Genomic DNA, 21,007 nt, shown 5'->3' with positions numbered 1-21,007 from the left:
TAAGAAAAGTAAAAGAACTGACCCACATAATTACAGATCAATACCCTTAACACTGGTTTGCTGCAGAATTCTTAAACATATTCTAAGTTTGATTACAATAAATTTGCACGAAACAAAAGCTTCTGCCCACAAGTCAGCATGGATTTAAAAAGCATCCCTCATGCTAAAGCAGCTTGCCCTTTTCTCACACGATATCCTACGAACCCTGGGTGGAGGGCAACGGGCAAATTCCATATTCCTACATTTCAGGAAAGCATTTGACAGTGTGTCCCACTCAGACTGTTGAAGGTCCCGGCATATGGTTTAGGTTCCCAGGTACATGAGTGACTCCAAGACCAAGAAATAGAACCCAGTAAGTAGTCCTCAACAGCAAGTGTTCAGCAGACACGAGAACATTTTCAGGAGTGCCCCAGGGACATGTGCTAGAACTGCTTTTATTCTCCAAATATGGAAATGACAGTGGACAGGGTGATCAGCAATTTATGGTTGTTTGCTGGCGAGGCTGAGGAATACAAGAAGGCATTAGGAATGTATGTTAATGATGATGAGTAGGAAAAAAGAGACTTTTACTGTTCAAACAATATTAGTATGGTGCAGCCTGACAGTCACTTTGATTAAATAGTGAGGTGTAACATTGCAAACAGATATGAAATGGAATGAGCATGTTAGGTTGGTAATACGGAAGGCGAACACTTTTATTTTATTGTGAGAATTTTGGAGAAGTATAGCTTGTCAATAAATGAGATAATATACAGAATGCTAGTGCAGCCTATTCTTGGATAGTGTTTGAGTGTATGGAATTCCCATCCAGTCGGGTTAATGAAAGACATCAAAGTAGTTCAGAGACCTGCTGCTAGACTTTATACAGGTAGGTTCAATCAGCCCACAGAGATGCTTTGTGAACTCAAATGGGAATTCCTGGTGGGAAGACCATGCTCCTTTCACAAGGAACTACTGTGCAGATTTAGAGAACTGGTGCTCTAGGTCGATTCCAGAACCAATCTACTACCATCAACATACATTTCATTTCAATCTACTGCCATCAACACACATTTCGTTTAAGTACCATGAAGATATGATGCAAAAAATTAGGGCCCATATGGAGGCTTTTAGACATTTGTTTTTCCTTTACTCTATTTGAGAGTGGGACAGGGAATGAGTTGACTAGTAATGGTACAAGGTACATTCTACCATACATCATATGGTGGTTAGTGGATTATCAATGTAGATGAAGACAATTAGCAAGTGGTGTTTACTTTACCAAACAATCTTAAAGAAGCACATTTGCAAATCCCTTTGGACAATGACAGATTTATGGTAATAAATAATCCACTTGGTCTCTTACCATTACCCTTCAGAATAGGCAGTGCATCAAGTTTGTTCCAGCAATGTTTAGATCAATCAATTCACAAAGCTCCAAATGCTGTGAACTACCTTGATCACACAACTGTCTCAGGCACAACTCCACAGACTCTTACAGAATTTCGAATCTGTTTTCAAAATCTTACAGGTGGCAAATCTGAAATGTAACTGAAGACAAGTGCACCTTCTTTCAACATCAAGTGCAGTACTTAGGACATCTGTCTGCTCATGGCACCAAGCCAATGACAACATTTTGATGCCTTAAAAAAACCATCTGGCTCCCAAAGACCTTAATCAATTATATTCAGCACTGGGACAAAAAATTACTACTGGAAATTTCTTCCATATGCAGCTTCCATCAGTGGAGCACTGCTCTAGTTATGTAAAGGCACCAAATGGAACTGGAACAGTGAATGCCAATGTGCATTAACAGATAGAAGCAATATCTGATTGACACCAATGTCTCGCAGCATTTGATCTGAGCAAAATGTTCAGATTTGTTGCAGATACATACTTCAGATTATGGCATAGGCACCATTCTGTCACACAGACATGGTTTTGAATGATCACTTGGATTTGCTTCGAAGACTGACAGTGGCTCAAAGAAATTACTGTCAGATCAAGGAGGCAGCTCTCTCAATTATATTTGCAGTCAAGAAATTTCATGATTACATTTATGGATGTAAATTTTCAGTAGCTATATTTGGAATGAACAATACAGTTACTACACATACAATGCTTGCAGCCCTGGGTGCTATGTCTGCTGAATTACAACTATGTAATTATATTCAGGCCCACATTAAAACATTCAAATAGAGATTTGCTTTCACATATGCCAATGACTCATAAGTTGATTGTTTTTGCAAAAACTGTCAGTAGTCAGCACAATGGGGAAAATTTCCAAATAAACTCATATTTAATTGACAAATATATGCCTAAAGGTCCTATTTTGTCTAAAACCAAACAGTATATTCACACAGGGTGGCTTAATAAGTTACTTACTCAGCCAGCAAATATATCTTATTGGAATCTGAGGCATGTACTTTACAGTGTACAAATGTGTCATACTGGTAATCCAGAATCGGGCAATACACTAGTGGTTACACTTGCAGCGCTTAAATCTAAAGTAGTACAGATGCTACATCAATGCCATTGGAGCATAGTTTGCACCAAGCCCATCACCAGAGAGGATTGCTACTGGAAAAATTTTGGCAAAAACATACAGGCTCATCACCATCGATGCTTTCTCCAAATTTCCATTTATGGCACAGCTGTGACAATATTTTCAACAAAGACTATTCAGGCTCCATCAAAGGTATTTGCTATTGAAGGACTGCCGAAATATATTGTCACTGACAACAGCAAACAATTTTCTTCTCAGGAATCCAAACTATTTTTTAAAACTAATGGCATTTCACACTTCCAGACTGCACCCTTTCATCCTGAGACCAATAGACTCACTGAAAGATTTGTATGAACTGTCAAGTCGCACATCATGAAGCTGGTTCAGCAATACAATAAAGACAATGCTTTATTGATCTTTATATCTTCGTGCATCATGTGGAGTGGCTTTGTACTATCTCCAATTGATAAACTCCACGAAAAACGGCATCCAACATTAATGACAATTTTAAAGCCACTTGTGCATCCACATGCCAAACCTCAACAACAGCAGAAACATTTTTTAAATGGAATGTTCTGATACTCCTTTTGATGTAGGATTATGGGAAAGAGATATGAGTGCCAGGCATAGTCACAGAGCAGCTTGGCAATGCTATGTTTAACACTGAATTTCATGTTGAATCACAATGTGTCAAAAATCAAACCAGCCCACACTGCACTCACATGCACATAGGCATAACTCCTAGTCTGTTTTCTTTACAAAGTCCTGTGTGCAGCAAGTCAGCCAAGGGACCTTCAAATGCTGCCAGCAGCCACCCACAACGGCATCTCCAGCCCATGACAAACCAATACAAGTGGATGTCTCACCTCCCACTTACAGTCACCAAAATGGCAAACACTTGACTGGCCATCCCCTCACTGTTGTTTCATGTGGGTTTCCTGCAGTATTGTGGATGAATGCCAGGGGAGCAACATATGTGCATCCACAAAATACGGTATCAGGACACTAAAGAAGCCAGCTGGCATCATCAGCTTCCCCTCCAGGTGAGGGATGTTGTGCACTAAACAAGACAAACACAAAAAATACCACGAGAGGCTGTCACCACAAAGGCACCAATTCAGCTGGTGTGTGTCAGCTCCCTGCAACAGCCTCCAGATGTCACTCACAAACATGTACTTCTTACTGCTTTTGTGACACTTACTCCAGCAAATCTTGCTAGTCTGCTGACAGAAAGGACAGACACCAATAGGGGATGCTTTGAACCATGGACTACTTTACTGCTGTCTTGCATTGGCAGACCTCTAAATCCTTCCACATACAAGCACCACAACATGACACCAGCAATTTGACAGTTCTGTTCAGTGCCAGCAGTCAGCTCAGTAAAGTACTCCGAAGAAAACCTTCTGACACAGCAGTCAGTCATTTACAGACGACTTTGACCACCAAGTGTGATCAGTTGCGTGTAGTGACAATTACACACTGCCAAGAGATAGCAAAGTTATTTACATTTAATTGCTTTAGGTTTAGTACAAAAAGGGCAACACATCAAACTGTACTAAAGTACCATTTTGTAACATACTCTTAATAAATGTTCAGTGTTTCTTATTGTGCTCTCCTATCTTTATATAGTGCTGCCCTATAAAACAAGCATCTCTCTGGAAGTGTGCAAATCAGTTACGGTTAAGGAATCATAGCAGTGAAACAGTTTTTGCTGCTACAGTGGATGTTTGGGTTAAATTGTTAGCAGCATTCAGTTACTACATCCACTACAACAATGTAGTATGGATGGAGAGTTACTGACATGTAGAAGTAAGTTCTGATGTGTCCAAGGGAGATGTGTTGGGATTCTTGCTGTTCGTGCTGTATATTAATAACCTTGCAGATAGTTGCATCATCAGACTTTTGTAGATGACGCAGTTGTCTATAATGAAGTACTGTCTGAAAAAAGCTGCACAGATATTCAGTCAGATCCTGATAAGATTTTGAAGTCAGACAAAGAATGATATCTTGTTTTAGGATTCAAAATTGTAGAGCTGTGCACTTCACACAACAGAAAAAATATGGTACCTTCAACTGAAGTATCAACGAGTCACAATTAGAATCAGTTAACTCATATAAATATTGTGTGTAACCTTTTGTAAGGAGGGGTCACACTGGCAGTCATATGTGAAGCAGGTGACACTGTTTTATTGGTAGAATACTAGGGAAGTGCAATTTCTTACACCACTTGTGCAGCCTATCCATCACGCACGCACCCACGCACACACGCACACCACTGCACAGTGCATGGCTGAGGGTACCAGTACCACTACTAGTCACTTCCTTTGTTGTTCCACTCACAAAGAGACTGCGGGAAAACAAAACTGTGTGTTTGTCCGTATGAGTCGAAATTTCTGTTATCTTCCTGGTCATTATGGGAAATATATGTTGGCAGCAATAGAATTGGTCTGCAGTCAGCTTCAAATGCCAGTTCTCTAAATTTCCTCAGTAGTCCAGAATGAGATTTTCATCCTGCAGCGGAGCGTGCACTGATATGAAACTTCCTGGCAGATTAAAACTGTGTGCTGGACTGCGACTAACTCAGAACATTTGCCTAGTCCCGAGTTCGAGTCTCGGTCCGGCACACAGTTTTAATCTGTTCCGAAGTTTCCTCAATAGTGTTCCTTGAAAAGAATGTCGCCTTACCTCCAGGGATCCTATTTGAGTTCCAGATGTGTGTCTAATATTTGCATGTTGTTCTAACCCACTGGTAAGAAAGCACATGTCCAATTGAACTGCTTCAATATCTTCCTTTAACCTGACCTGGTGCAGATACCTAACACCCTAGTAGTACTCATGAATGGGTCACATTATTGTGGTCTCCTTTACAAACAACACTTTTCTAAAATTCTCCAAATAAACAGAGTTGCCACTCACCTTCACTACAATAATCCTTATCTGCTCATTCCATTTCAAGCAATTTGGCAACATTATGCCTAGATATTTAATTAAAGTGACTATGTGAGGCAGCACACAACTAATGCCATACTTTGTTTTTCCTACTCATCTGCATTATCTTACATTTCCCTACATTTCGAGGTAACTGCCATTCTTCGCACCAACTAGAAATTTTGCCTATGTCATCTACTATCCTCCTAGTCACTCAATAATGGCACCTTCCTGTATAACACAGGATCATCAGCAAACAGCCACAGATTGCCACTAAAACTGTGTGCTAGATCACTCTGTATACAGAAAATAACACTAGTCCTATCACACTTCCCTGGGGCACTCATAATGATATCCTTTTTTCTGATTAAGACTTACCATCGAGGACAACATACTGGGTTCTGTTAAGTAGTCTGAGCCACTCACATACCTGGGAATGTATTCCGTATGCTCATACCTTCTTTAACAGTCTGCAGTGGGTCAGTGTCCTACATTTTTCAGAAATCTAGAGATATGAAATCTACCAGCTGCCCTTCATCCACAGTTCGCATGATATCATGTGAGAAAAGGGGAAGATCAGTCTCTTATAAGTGATGCTTTCTAAAACCATGCTTATTTATGGACAGAAGCTTTTCCATTTGGAGGGAATTTATTATATTCAAACTGAGAATATGTTCAAGAACTCTGCCACAAATCGATGTTAGGGACCAGTATCCCTTGTTCTGTAAATCCATTTCTTTCTACCTTTCTTACATACATGAATCACCTGCACTTTTTTCCAGTTGCTTGGGACTTAACACTGGGCAATAGATTCACCATAAATGCAAGCTAAGTAAGAGGCCAATGCCATAAAATACTCTTTGTAAAGAGTAATTTTGATTCCATCTGGACCTGGCAACTTATTCGCTTTCAACTCTTTCAGCTGTTTCTCTATGCCAAGGTTGCTTATTACTATGTCCTCAACACAGGAGTCTGTTCAACATACAAACAACGGTATGTTTATATAATTCTCCTGACTGAATGCTTTCTTAAATGCAAAATTTAAAATTTCAGCATTCCTTTTCCTATCTGCTGCTACCACACCAGACTGCTCAATATGTGCCCGGATAGAATCCTTAGACCCACAAAGAGATTTTATACATGACCAGAATTTTCTTGGGTTCTCAGCAAAATCTTTTGTTATCCCATAATGGTGGTGGTAGTCATATGCTTCACGCACTGATCTTTCACAGATGCATGAATTTCTACTAACTTTTGCCTGCCATCATCTGTGTGTTCTCTTTTGAATATACAGTGCAACAGCACTGGCTTCCTTCGCATTTTCCAAATTTTACTGTTAAAGCATGGCAGGTCTGTTCCAGTCTTAATCCACTTAATCTGCGCATGTTTCTCCAGAACACAATTTACATCTGTTTACACTTTTCCTATAAACACTCCACATGTGTCATACCAGAACTAAATGATGTCAATTTATTTTCAAATTGAGATCCTAGCAACCACTTATCTGCTCTATATATCAGAAATACTCTCTCCTAGCTTCTTCATTAATTTATTACCTTTTAGTAATCACAGTCACTTTGACGACATAATATTCACTAATCCCTGTCTCTATACTGGTGCAGTCGACAAGGTCAGGTCTATTTGTAGCTCCAAGGTCCAAATATTTCCATTGTGTGGAGGCTGTCAAACTAGATGCTCAAGAGTTTTCAGAAAATTGTGTTCAAAATTATTTTGCAAGACTGACTGACTTTACCCCCTGCAGTGAATCTACAGACATCCCAGTCTATATTGAGTAGGTTAAAGTCACCTTGATCCATATATTTGCATGCCACTGACTGTAGACTCACTCTGAATGACAAAGTGTCACAGCAGAATCTGGTGACTGGTAAACACATGCAACAATTAACTTTGTTTCACCTAGATCTGTTATATGCAACAAGGTAACTTCACTGTCATATTCAAATTTGACCTCAGCACAGACAAAATTCTTGTCATCTGCAAGGAATTCTTCCCCTCTTATGATGCCTAATCTGTCTCTTCAATACACAGTCCACAAATAGCTAAATACCTCACAGCTTTTTACATTGGGTTTCAGCCAGTTCTCGGTCCCAAGAACAACTTTCCTGGGAGGTAGTAAATTTGGGGACTTTCTTATAAACTCTGACAATTTACTGATAGAATTTTGACAGTCAAAGTGTCATTACTCTGAATGTGGTCTGATCTCACTATTTGCATGTCTGGCGAGTGTCCATTGGAGTACCTCAAACTACCACCTAGTCTAAAGGAAATCCATGTGCACTCCACAAGCACTCTGCTATCTGTGTAGCTGCTTCCTTTGTGTAGTGCACCCATGACCTATCAAGGCGAGTTATTCTTTACCCAACAACACAAGTCCAGAAATCTGCAGCCAAGACCACCACAGAGAACCTCCCCTCAGATCCAAACCAAAGGACCCTTAACTCTAAAACAACACTGCAAATTGCGAGTTCTGGTTGCCCCGTGCGTTTGGATAGCAGCCTTCACCATCTCAGCCAGTCACTTGTACAAACTGGGGACTGCCCCAGAACGAAAGCAATAGTTGTGACTGGTGCCGATGTGAGCCATACAAACAACTACACCCTAAATGCCTGACAGCTGCAGAGGCAATGCCTCCTTCATATCGTGGATGAGGCCCCTCCAGCAGACATACCAACTGCACACTGGATTTATTTCCAGCCATAAAAGCTATTTCCCTAAGTGGCTCCATAACACACCTAACATCAGAGCTCACTATAACTCATGCCCCCATGTGCCTGCTCTGACAGTGCTGAAGGAAAAAACACACACACACACACACACACACACACACACACACACTGCAGGGGGGGCTATGGCCTAGCGAAATTTGGCACTAACGAGCTATAGCAGCAGATGACCAACACGAGTCTGTGTGCCAACAGCATGAAATTGCCTACAGGCCCTCTCCTGGTCTCATGACCATATCAGTTGGACCCTAGATGGCAGTAAAACCATGGCCTGGCCAGATGCGTCTCAATTTCCATTGGTAAGGGCTAATGGTAGGTTTCAAATGTGGTGCAGACCCCATGAAGCCTTGGACCTAAGCTGTCAAGGCACTGTGCAAACTTGTGGCAGCTCCATAATAGTGTGGCCCGTATTTACAAGGAATGGACTGGGTCCTCTGGTTTAACTGAACCAATCATTGACTGGAAATGGTTATACTAAGCTACTTTGATATCATTTGCTGCCATTCATTGACTTCATGTTCCCAAACAACGACGGAATTGTTACTGATAACAATACGCCATGTCACCGGACCGCAGAAGTTCACAACTGGTTTGAAGATCATTCTGGACAGTTTGAGCAAACAATTTGGCCACTCAGGTCATCTGACGTGCAAACATTTATGGAACATAATACAGAGGTCAGTTTGTTCACAAAATCCTGCTCCAGAACATTTTCACGATTATGGATGGCTATAGAGGAGGCAGGGCCCAACATTTCTGCAGGGGACTTCCAATGACTTGTTTAGTCCATGCCATGTTGAGTTGCTGCACTATGCCTGGCAAATGGAGGCCTCACACAGTATTAGGAGGTGCCCATGACATGTCACCTCAGTGTAGTAATCATAATTAAGAGTAACAGCTTCTAGAAACAAACTCATTTGTGAAATGTACATTACATCTGTCAATATGAATGAGTATGAATACTGAATCACAAAACACCTTCAAAAAATGTAGCAGCAATAACCCCAACAGGTATGCATTTAATACTATTTAAAAGGAAAAGGACAGAAAAGGTTGCTCAGTCTTCTGTTCGGAGTTTATGAAAATTGGAAACATTTCCAAGTTTCAAGAAACAGTACTTACGATACTTACCAAGTATTAATGAACATACAGTGAGAGAACTCACTGATTCTGTTTATGATGTCTCAAAATTGACAGTACAATAAACAAAATTACAATAAAATAACTGAAGACAATAGGTTTGGACTTACAAAATGTAAAAGGGTATGAGAAGCAACTCTAACCTGATGTGGAATAATAAAATAACCAAGCAGAAGTGAATCAAAATCCAGTTACTGAACTTTAAGAGTCACAGAAAACACTGTGTGTGTAAAATAAAGACTTCAGATAATATGTCAAAATAGCAGAATTTATCTGAGTGACATTAGATCAAATGTTACAAAAAATCATCTGTTTCAAATCAGTTTATCCTGCAAACAACATAATGACAAAAGTGTAGGGAAACAGAAACAGGAAATGAAAATTACGTGGTCTGCTTTGCACTGAGAGTTATCACAATGTTTGCACTTTAGAAGGCATCAGAATGGCATACTTTGGAAAATTTCATTCTGTTGCCACTTATAGGTACTCAACTCTACAATGCATTGCCTCAGTACATTAAAGACTAGAAGAATGATATAGATTTTAAATTAGAGCTTGGAAAATTTTGCACCCAGTGAATAAATATCTTTAAGATAAAGAAAATGATTTTATAAACTAATCCCTAATATATGGAAATGCAGATGTGTGATACATCCCCTGAGAAGTTTATCTTAGTATGTTTCAGCTTATACTCTACTACTATAGTGTCTATATTACTATTCATTCTATACTGGGAAACAAATTATGCAACATACACATGCAAAAAAAAAAAAAAAATGTACTGGTACATGTAGCAGACAATTTCGTTTTGTACATTCCATATTTTTTATTTCTGTGTATGACAAGTCCAATAACGTATGTACAGAGACAGGTGCTAAATACATAAATTCTCATCATGAACCAATGGAAAGCAAACTATTACATACCAGTAAGTCAAAGCTCAAATATAGTTTTTGACTGCAGCAACAGTAGTTGAAATTCCAAAACTATGAGCTTCTAACCGTGAAATAATTATAGATATGCATTATGTTTTGTTCTGACACTATTAATTAATACGAAATGTTTGTTTTGAAATGATAAATATATAGCCTACCCAAAATTTATTCCAATGGATTGAGGTGCGGTGGTACTGCAACCTTCTATTGTAATAAATATTAAAAGACAGTCAAACATTGCAGAACGCTCTTTATTGGTTCAAAAACGACGTGTTTCACCCGGTTAGGGCACCATCAGGTTATCTGGAAGTACAATAAAAATGGATATAATAACTGGGCGTGGTCATAACTTAGTTTACTATACTCAAATGAGAAAAACCAAGAAATTTAAATATGTAGGGCGTAAATGATATAAATAAGTAAAAAATGTTATTACTGCCCAAAATCATTCGTCAAATATTGTATGCCTGAAATATCCGGCAAACGAACGTGTAAAACAACGTAAGAGACAGTATTCAAAACCACCAGGAATAAGAAGAGTTAAAACGTGTTTACCGTCTGTTTACCTCGTGCATTGTTAGTCGCCAGCCACAGCAGCGCAGAGTAACACCGCCCGCATCTACTCCAAACATGGCCCCAGAACAGAGCACCGGTGGCCGCTCAGCGTTCACGCAGTGTATTCAGAGTATTGATTGAATCAGAAGCGACGGATGGCGCTAGTGAAGATAACCGTCACTAGGTGGCACCAAATGCAGGCACAAAACATCAAAAATCAATACAGCAGAGCCAGAGAGGAAGAAATCCTCATAAGCAAGATATAAACACGCGAAAAAGAAATGCAGCAGAAGTACTTCATCCAGTTAGCAGACTCGGAAAGTGACTAACGATGGGCCGATAGAGTGAAAAGAACTGTACTATACAACATCCAAACGGGAATCTTCGTAATTAAAAAAATGTAGCAAAACTTTGCCCCGGGGAACTAGTTAGAAGTTAAAAAAATATTTACTTTTTTGCAGAATGAATAAAACTAACAGGGTAATTGGCCAGTAATCATGAAGTCTCGGGGAAGGAACCTTCAGTATAAAACAAGACAAAACTGAAACTTCAAATATTCCATATGATATAACGCAATTCCGAAGCTAGAATTTGTAAGGTAAAGCCATAACAGAAACCTACACGTCTATAAATTAAAAACAGTACCTTCATAGTAAAATATAACGCACAGGGGACGCGTTGGAAGGCACATATTATCACTAAAAATTAATCAAATTACTAAAGCATAAACATGACCTGTGAATTTGAAGAACATTTAGGACTGTGCGATTAGGCTATCAGCCAAAATTACGATAAGACTCTGCGGTGAACAGCAGAAATCTTCGAAATAAGACAAACTACAAAATCCCAAGTTTACTAAACAGAGAATTATGTAATTACGTAATCAGGGGTTTTAAGGTAAAAACATGAAGGGGTATAAACATAAAGCAAGCCTTATTGATTAAACATCACTATAGGAACCTAAAAACTCCTTAAAAATAGGGAACACAGAGTCATAAGGAAGTTTGTTTTTACTGGCCAATTGATCGTAGAGTAAGATATCCTTCCTAGTACAGTATGTGAATGCTTGATGATTTCAATTTCTTCAAGAAGGTGTTGGGAGTGCGATATGAAATCATAGAGTTCCTGAACATGAGTGGCCACTAGATTTGAGATGGTCAGCAAAGGGGGAATTATGTTTGCCGGCGCCCTCCTTGTGAGTAAATGTTCTAGGAATCTAGTTTTCCCGTATACAGCACACTACAGAAACGGCATAAGCCTACATATCTTTATGGGGTTGCTCATTATGGATATACTGATACTGAATCATATTACAGCTGGTGAACAACACCTTTTCTTTAAGATCAAGAGAGAGTGTGGCGATTCTATCCGACACGTTACCCAGAAACGAGAATTTAGCACACCTTTAATCCTGCAGTGAAGGTTGTGGACATCTCCACGGTAACTTGGCGTTGCTTTCAGCCTACACGTACAGCTTGTCTACATCAACGTGATTACTCAACTATTCACAATGAAGTGCCTGGCAGAGGGTTCAATGAACCACCTTCAAGCTGTCTCTCTACCGTTCCACCCTCGAAGGCAAGCAGGAAAAACGAGCACTTAAATTTTTCTGTGCGAGCCCTGATTTCCCTTATTTTATCGTGATGATCATTTCTCACTATGTAGGTGGGTGCCAACAGAATGTTTTCGCAATCGGAGGAGAAAACTGCTGATTTAAGTTTCATGAGAAGATCCCGCCGCAATGAAAAACGCCTTTGTTTTAATGATTGCCACTCCAATTCACGTACCATGCCTGTGACACTATCTCACCTATTTCTCGATAATACAAAACGAGCTGCCCTTCTTTGTACTTTTTCGATGCGGATCCCAAATCGCACAGCAATACACCCTAATACTCCAGAATGATGGAAGGACTGTAGGCATTATTAAAAGCCACAACTTTTAAATTTTCCTATTTCCTATAAATTGATTCAGCCGTAAGAGTAATTTCAGTAACACGATATATTGGGCTCAGAAGGAACCCATTTTATATTTATGGGGATGACATATTTACGGTAAATATTGAATTTAATGACGCTGTGAACAAGGCAAAGTTTCAAATCGAGCAAGTTTACGACTCCCTCGGTATTCATAACTTCATGCGTAACGATCATTTTACTATGGAGCCCATTAGACTCATCTACCAGATGTGCAGTGTCGCGCTATCACCGTCAAACTGCACGCAAATGTCATCCAACGGCTGCAGGGCTTCTCGTTAACATTGTTGTCAACTATCTGGAATGTAATTATTTTGCCTAAGCTTCCGCTACTTCAACCTCCGTTTTTACAGACGTTATGTGGATGACATGTGCTTGGTGTCTGATGGCGATGAGCGCGACATAGCGCGTGTGGTAGCAGAGTTCAGTGGCCCTCAATGTAATGCTGTATGCAACTGCACTAAAGAAAAGTATAGAGGAAGAAAGACCTCAAGCATTCATTTAGGAAAAGTGAAAAATGTAACCAAATTCCTTGAGAAAATCTTTCCAGGATATAGCAACTTTCATGTAGAAAAACTGGAAAAAAGGGTGTGAACAGCAGCTTCAAGATTGGTGTGGACTTCCATCTAAAGGACAAGGTGATGGACACAACACTATGGCCAAAGAATATTGTTGTCAGGCGTTTTTTATTCCGGAGATCGACCAGTGCCCCAATAAAATAGCGCCTGAAATAAAAACCCAAGGTCCCATAATATCTCACAGTAGAGATGATAGTTATATGCCCATAGTTTTAGCAGTTGTTAATATACAGTGTTTAAGAACCAAGGTGGACCTTCTATCATTCTTTGTAGAAGAAGTCAAACCAGATGTTTTATGTATCTGTGAACACTGGTTAGATGAAGCAGAAGGTAACTACTACAGAGCCATTGAATATTTGGACATGGTACATTCATGGTATCGAACTACTACAATTCATGGTGGTGTATCTGTATATGCAAGCAAGACTCTTAGTGTAAAGGAAATAGACTTAAAAAACTTTTCCACAGACCTAGATCTAGTGTTAACAGATATTGACCTTATTATTTTCTCTGTGTACCACTCACCAGATGGTAATTTTGAAAACTTTATTGCACAAATGGAAACCTGTTTGTCCTACCTAACACGTCTCAAATCTAAAATTGCACTGTGTGGATATTTCAACATACATATAGGTGATGGAAGCACTAAAGAGAGAGCCTTCATGACTTTGATAAATAGCTACACTCTGTTTGTTGCAAACCGACTGCCAACAAGAGGTGATACCTGCCTAGACACAGTTATCGCTAACCTCAATATCTGGGACTATATAATATCAGTGTAGTTAAACCAATGGTTGCTGACCATAGTGCATTAGTAATGGAAATAAGTATGAAATGCTCGAGTCAACTGCAACCAAGCTCATGGCACTCCAGTGCATTAGTAATTGAAATAAGTATCAAATGCTCGACTCAACTGCAACCAAGCTCATGGCACTCCAGTTACACATTTAGTAAAATATCATAGAAGAAGAAAGACTGAATGATCTTAAAATAGCCCTGCCAAGTGTAAACTGGCAACAAAAAATTGCAGGAATGGGGGCCAGTGCCTCATTCGAATGTCTGTTCCAATCATTAAAAGCTAAATTTGATGATTTATTTCCAGAAATCCACAAGAAGTATCCTACAGGCAAAGCTAAAGGAAGGGACAAACCTACTGCAGGGAAGACGTGGTATACCTCTGAGCTAAAAAAATTAAAATGCATTGTGCTAATTCTCAGGGACCGAATGAAAGCAGCTAGAGATCTCCCATCTAGAGACCTGCTTCATTGTAACTATGTAAGAGCCAAGTGAATTCACAGAAAGCAAGTGGAGGAGGCAAAAAAGAGATATAATGACAGGTTCATTAAAGAGGCTCACAATTCATGCAAAGCAGCTTGGAATCTGGTAAACAAGTGCAGAAAAAAGCCCACCTCAGCCTTAAATTCCGGTAGCCCTGACGCCTTCAATCAGTACTTTGTTAGGATAGTGAAAGATACTATTAATGAAATACCTGACTCAGGCTTAGTCCCCACAAGTCGCATGAGAAACATAACCAGTAGCACATTTGAAAACTTGAAGGAAGTGCACCGTAAGGATATCGTAAAAATAGTTACATCATCTATGGTATGTCTTGCACAACGCTGAAGAAAATTATTCTAGAGCTTGCTCAACCATTATCTATAGCAATTAACAAATGCTTATCCTCTGGTGTCTTCCCAAAATTTCTTAAACTAGCACGGACAGTACCAATCTACAAAAAAGGTGACCCGTGTGTAGTGTCCATCTACAGACCAATTTCCTGTTCTAGCTAAAGTTATGGAGTCTGTTATGAAACTCCAGTTACAGAATTATTTTGAAGTAAATAAGCTCTTCCAGGACACACAGCATGGTTTTCGCAAGGGAAAGTCAATGTTTATGACAGCACTGGACTTAACCAGAAAAATAAGGCAAGGATTTGAAGACAGAGAAAGTGTGGCACTGGCACTCTGTGATCTTAGCAAGGTATTTGACTGCATTTCCCACAAGATACTGCACAATAAATTGAAGTGTTATGGTGTTAGAGGTGTTGTTCTGGCAACTTTTCAGTCTTATGTGGAAAACCGGAGACAAATGGTATCAATTCATGGATCAACATCACAAGAACAAAAGCTGGAACATGGAGTACCCCAAAGGGTCCGTCATAGGGCCTCTCCTGTTCCTTATTTATGTCAGTAATAAGGGTTATAACAACAATATGTTACAGTTTGCTGATGACACCACCCTTTTTGCCAAAGGAAGAACTGCTGCAGAATCACTCCAAGAAACAGATGTACTCTTCCAAAACATTAAAGAATGGTTCATCAAAAATAAAATGAAGATGAATGAAGAAAAAACACAACATCTGATATGCACCCGTAACAACATCAGATGCCATGATAATATGGAGGCTGTCAAACTGTTGGGCCTCATGATAGGAAACTAACAATGAATGAACACACAGTGTATGTGTGCTCCAAGCTCTCCCATGTAATATACCTTCTGAGGAGGTTAAAAGGTGTATTGAGTCACCAGTATCTCATAACAGCATATTATGCCCTATTCCATAGCCACATCAATTAGGCCTACTGCTATGGGGACATTCTGCAGGTTGTAAGGATGTGCTAATTCTACAGAAAAAAGCTCTCAGAATAATCACATCAAGCAAAAGACAGGAGCACTGCAGACCTATATTCAAGCAGTAATGAATTATTACAGTCTTCAGCCAGTATGTGTTTTTATTTCTCATCAGCCTGAAAGAAAACCAAGGAGTCTGTAGCATGAGGCAAGATATACACTATCACAATACCCATAACAAGAGGAGCAACGAAATACCTAGATGTCGACTGATGGGAACACAAGACAGCTTTCCAGTGGTTGCCCTAAAGAAGTTCAGCTCACTGCCTCAAGAAGTGTAATCCCTGCCACTAGGAACATTCAGAAGGAGAGTAGCACAGGACCTGAAAGAACACCCATTGTACTCCATTGGTGAATTATTTAATAGTGACCAAAGTGAATGGACAAACAAATATTGCTTCTATTAAGTATAAATGTCTTAATTTTGTGAATATTTTTTTAAATCTATATATGTAATTAATCTTGATGCAGTCTGTCCAGTCATGGCTGGTAAATGACATAGCTCTAGTAATAAAGTAATAAAGATCTTTACGTATGAAGTTATGAATAGCGAGGGAGTCCTAATGACCTCGATTTGAATGTTTGACCTATAGGCAATATTATCAAATTCGATATTTACCTTAAACCCTTGACAAGCAATTCTGTCACACATGACACATCCTGTCATCCCCATAAACATAGGACTGGTTTCTTCAGAGCCATGATATATTGTATTACTGAAATTACATTTACGGCAGACTCTATTAATAGGAAATTGGGACATTTAAAATTTGTGGCTTTTAATAATGGCTACAGTCCTTTGATCATTGACAAGCTGTACATATAGACTAAAGACAGCGCCAAGTAACCATGGTGATGCCCACAACCCTTCACTGCAGTATCGAAGTTAGAATAGAATAGTTATGCTAAGTTCCCGTTTCTGTGATTTCATATCATACTCTCAAAGGGAGGAGACTTCTGGAAGAAATTGAAATTGTCAAGCGCTCTTCATATTTTTAACATTAAAAATCCAGGTTATGTAATTACATAATTCTCTTTATAGAATTCTTGGTTTTTTTTTTTAGCTTGTCTTGTTTTATCTTGAAGGTTCCTGCTCTTCATAGCACAGTTTTATGGTAATTTTAGCTTATAAACTAGTCGTGCAGCCCTATATGTGCTTCACAATCACAGGTTCCATTTTTGCTTTAGTCATTTTACTTAATTTTACTGATAATGTACTCTCCCCTATATGTCTCCCAACCCATCCTCTGTGCATACTATTTTATTATGCAGGTACCGGTAATGTAATTTACAAGGCTTGTTGTAGGTTACTGTTATGGTTTCACCTTAAAAAAATTATAGTTTTGGCACTGAATTATATTTTGTGGAATATTTGAGGTTTACAGTTTTGTTTTGTTTTACACTGAAGGTTCCTGTTCATGTGAACAGCAGTGTACACCAATTTTAGGATTATAATGTATGTGTTTTGAGCTACAGACTCTTCACAATTGCTGGCCCATTACTCTTTTAGTTTTATGCATTCTGCATAAAAAATTTTAAATTTTTTTACTGGTAAGTGTTTCCACTTATGAACATTCTAACTAGTGCCCTGGTGCACAGTTTTGCTAAGTTTTGAATTAGGAAGGTTTCTGTTTAGACGTTGTGTAGTATAATACTTTGTACTTTATCTTCTCACCGTTTGTCGGCTTGCCGATTCCGTTTATTGTATTACATGTTTGTAGGTTGCCTATGAGAATTTCTTTCTCCCTACTATATTGATTTTTCGTTGATGGCTTTGCACCTGCATTTGATGCCACCTAGTGGTGGTTATTTTTCTAACACCATCTGGCAATTCTTATTCAAAGACTACTTTGTGCGAGGGCAGATCGGCCACTGGCACATTGTTCCAGGGCCACATTTACAGTCTATGAGCATGGCCTTACTATGCACTGCTATGACTGATGACCCACATAACACAAAGTAATCTGACAGTTACACACTTTAAGTATTCTTCTGTAGGTTTATTGTTGGTGGTTTTCATACCATCTCTTATGGTGTTTTCCACATTCATGTACCAGGTATTTTAGGAATATTTGACAAATGCTTTTTGGCAATAATTATAACATTTTTTCATGTGCTTTCCTGTGCTTTACATCTTACATATTTACGTTTCTGGTTTTCAATTTTGAGTATAGTATCTCACAATGGGACCACACCTGGTTATTTATTACATCCAATTTTCTTTGTACTTCCAGATAATCTGATGATGCCATGACCAGGTGAAATGCATTGTTTTGAACCAAGACAGAGCATTCTGCAATGTAGCACTGTCTTTCAATATTAATAACTAAACCTGTTTTATTGATTTTTTTCATTGTAAATGTAATTCTTGATTATCTACTATTACTTATAAATGAAAATGGTTTGAAACACCAAAACAGTGCTTGTAATTGTACCACTACAGCCAAGACATGACACAAGCTACAAAATTCATGCAAAAGAAAACATTTTAACACAAAAGAATAAAATGCCATTCCCTGTCTATAAATTAACACTTAAGCTAGTAGGAAAACTTTCTAGAAATTATACTAAATTACTGTAAAATTGATAGCTGTATGGATTAATATACTTCTCTTACCACTTACTGCACTTTGTGTCACTATTCTATACTCTCCACTAGTAGTTCCAGCACTGTTTGTAGATGTAATACGAAAAATGTATGTTGTTCCTGGCCAAAGACCCATAACTGGGAAGTGTTCCCTCACTGCTAAATTATTACCTGCTGCATTAACAATACATAGGAATCAGTTATATTATATATATATATATATATATATATATATATATATATATATATATATATATATATATATATGAAACTTACAGTATTTAACAAAAAAATTCTCATTCTGTGTTACTGTCACAGTCATACATATTCATAAAGTTTCACCAAACAGTAATTGAGCAATGGGCAGATATATTTTTGAGGGCACAAAATTATACAGTTCTGGAAAGGGATAGCTTATCATAACACAGACAGAATGTGAAATTAGTTGCTGAAGCTGTAGTATGTTTTCTCATGTTGTAGAGAGAGAGAGACAGAGAGAGAGAGAGAGGAGTGGGGGTGGGAGCATGAGACAGAGAAAGATTATTTTTTGGGGTGTTAAGGGGGGGGGGGGGGGGCAAGGTGAAATGAAGTAGAAATGGAGGACATGATCATTGAAAAGCTAAAATCCAATTTCAAGTTTAAATGGTTTTAAAGAAAGCACTGGTAGAGTAATGAAGTAAAGTTCAGTGCTTCAATGTATAGAATTGTTGAACCCATCAACAATATGAAAAGGGATACATTTTAAGAATGCTCAGTACTATCTCTACAATCGAAGCTAAAGGGAACCAGAAGGGGCAGTAGAGACAAAGCCTCTAGATCACAATGGTTCATATGTATGCTGACATGTAAATTACACAGAAACTGGATTGGAGGTAGGCAGAGACTGATACATTTTACTCTCATTCACAGGAGTCTTCCAATATCTACCAAGCAATTTGCAGAGAACACTTATGTACACCATCATGTACAATGCTGGTATGGAATGGGTAGGTGAGAAGGCTACAATAACTTAATGACTCATTGACAGTAAGGTTATTGGAGTTGATACACTAATTCAGAAGAAAAATCTAGGAATATTTTAAGGCATAACCCATTCAAGAAAATCATATAGGTATTTTAATGAAAATATTTATGGATAATACAGAAAATCTAAATTTGAATGGCCTCGCTGGGCTAACACCACTTACATTGAATAAAAGTTTAATGCCTTAACCACTGTACTATTTGCTTAAGAGAAAAGATAAGTTGAGGGAAAAATGAGACAGATCTAAATTAATTTAAATGCTGTCTACCAACTGCACTATTCTCATGCTGCTATGTGATAAGAAGCAATTCACAAGATGTTGTTGTTAGTCACTTCTTTTTTTTTTTGGGGTGGGGGGGGGAGCAAATGTCTTATGCAGACTGAAGCATGCAGGGGAGAGAAATAACCACAATGTAATGTAGGTTATTAGTATAAGATTGGCATAAAGTCAGAGGCAAACAACAGGACATTCAAATCTTTTGGAGATAGAACAAAGAAAACTCAGGAGGAAGGGACATAGAAATTGTCAAAAAATATAAGCAATGAACTATAAATTGGCCTGAATTGAAACTGGTTTTGAAAGAGAAATGAATGCTTAAGTAGTAGAAAATGACTGACACTATACAATGAGGTTGAGGAATACTTTTTGTGGGAGAAAGTACATGATGGTCATTAAATCACAGACCAAGACAATATAACTAGTAACTGACAGAATAGATTACTGGTGATAAAGCAGCTTTTCAAATGCATTTCTATTTTTCTTTTTGTTACAGTTTTGGATATTAGTTACATTCTAGTTACTAGAAATGAGCTCCCACTCAGACTCATGTAAAACCACATAATACATGCCCATTTTTTGATTAAAAAATAGTGTTACCATTCACACAGAGTAATATTTCCACTATTTTGAATCAAAACCTACATTGCCAATCACAAGGACTAATTTAGTAAAATATTCAAATTTTAACTCTATAGTGCTGGATGAGACATCAGATATCCTTCAATGCAAACCTGAATCTAGCATGGTACCGATACCATTGCGTCACTGTACTTTGCGCCACAATTTCAAAATACTACTGCACATAAAATTTTTACAACACTACAACTATAGCAGAAATTATTCATCTGGAAAGCCATACATAGAAACATCTGTTTATGAATGGCAGATTCAGCAGTTAAATTTTATAAAATTGATTTTTTTGTATGTTTCCCTCTTCAGGAAAGATAGTTACTGAAATGGGTGCATGGGAGAAGCTTAATCAAGGGAAAAAAATATTTTAGAATTAGATGTTTGTTGTGTAAGTAATCAGTACACTTGCGTCATTTTCTACAAAAATATTGTTCAGGTGGGTGGGAAGAATAAATGATGAGTATTAGAAAACTTTGTAAGTTCCTGTGACTCACAGAAGTTATCCGTGATGTAA

At 38.4% G+C, this 21,007-nt stretch overlaps 1 protein-coding gene across 1 annotated transcript in view; it reads right to left on the bottom strand.

The window, feature by feature from the left end:
- The window catches only part of LOC126297767 (Down syndrome cell adhesion molecule-like protein Dscam2), a 1,507,668-nt gene that overhangs the window by 36,265 nt on the left and 1,450,396 nt on the right, over positions 1-21,007 (bottom strand). Inside the window, exon 24 of the mRNA XM_049988942.1 lies at positions 18,590-18,733. Within this exon, the coding sequence (XP_049844899.1) occupies positions 18,590-18,733 (144 nt within the window). The remainder of the gene's footprint in view (positions 1-18,589; positions 18,734-21,007) is intronic.

This window comes from Schistocerca gregaria, chromosome X (genome assembly GCF_023897955.1).
Source record: "Schistocerca gregaria isolate iqSchGreg1 chromosome X, iqSchGreg1.2, whole genome shotgun sequence".
Lineage (NCBI taxonomy): Eukaryota > Metazoa > Arthropoda > Insecta > Orthoptera > Acrididae > Schistocerca > Schistocerca gregaria.
Note: the sequence above shows the minus strand (reverse complement) of the source record. Positions and strands in the feature narration are given on the sequence as shown.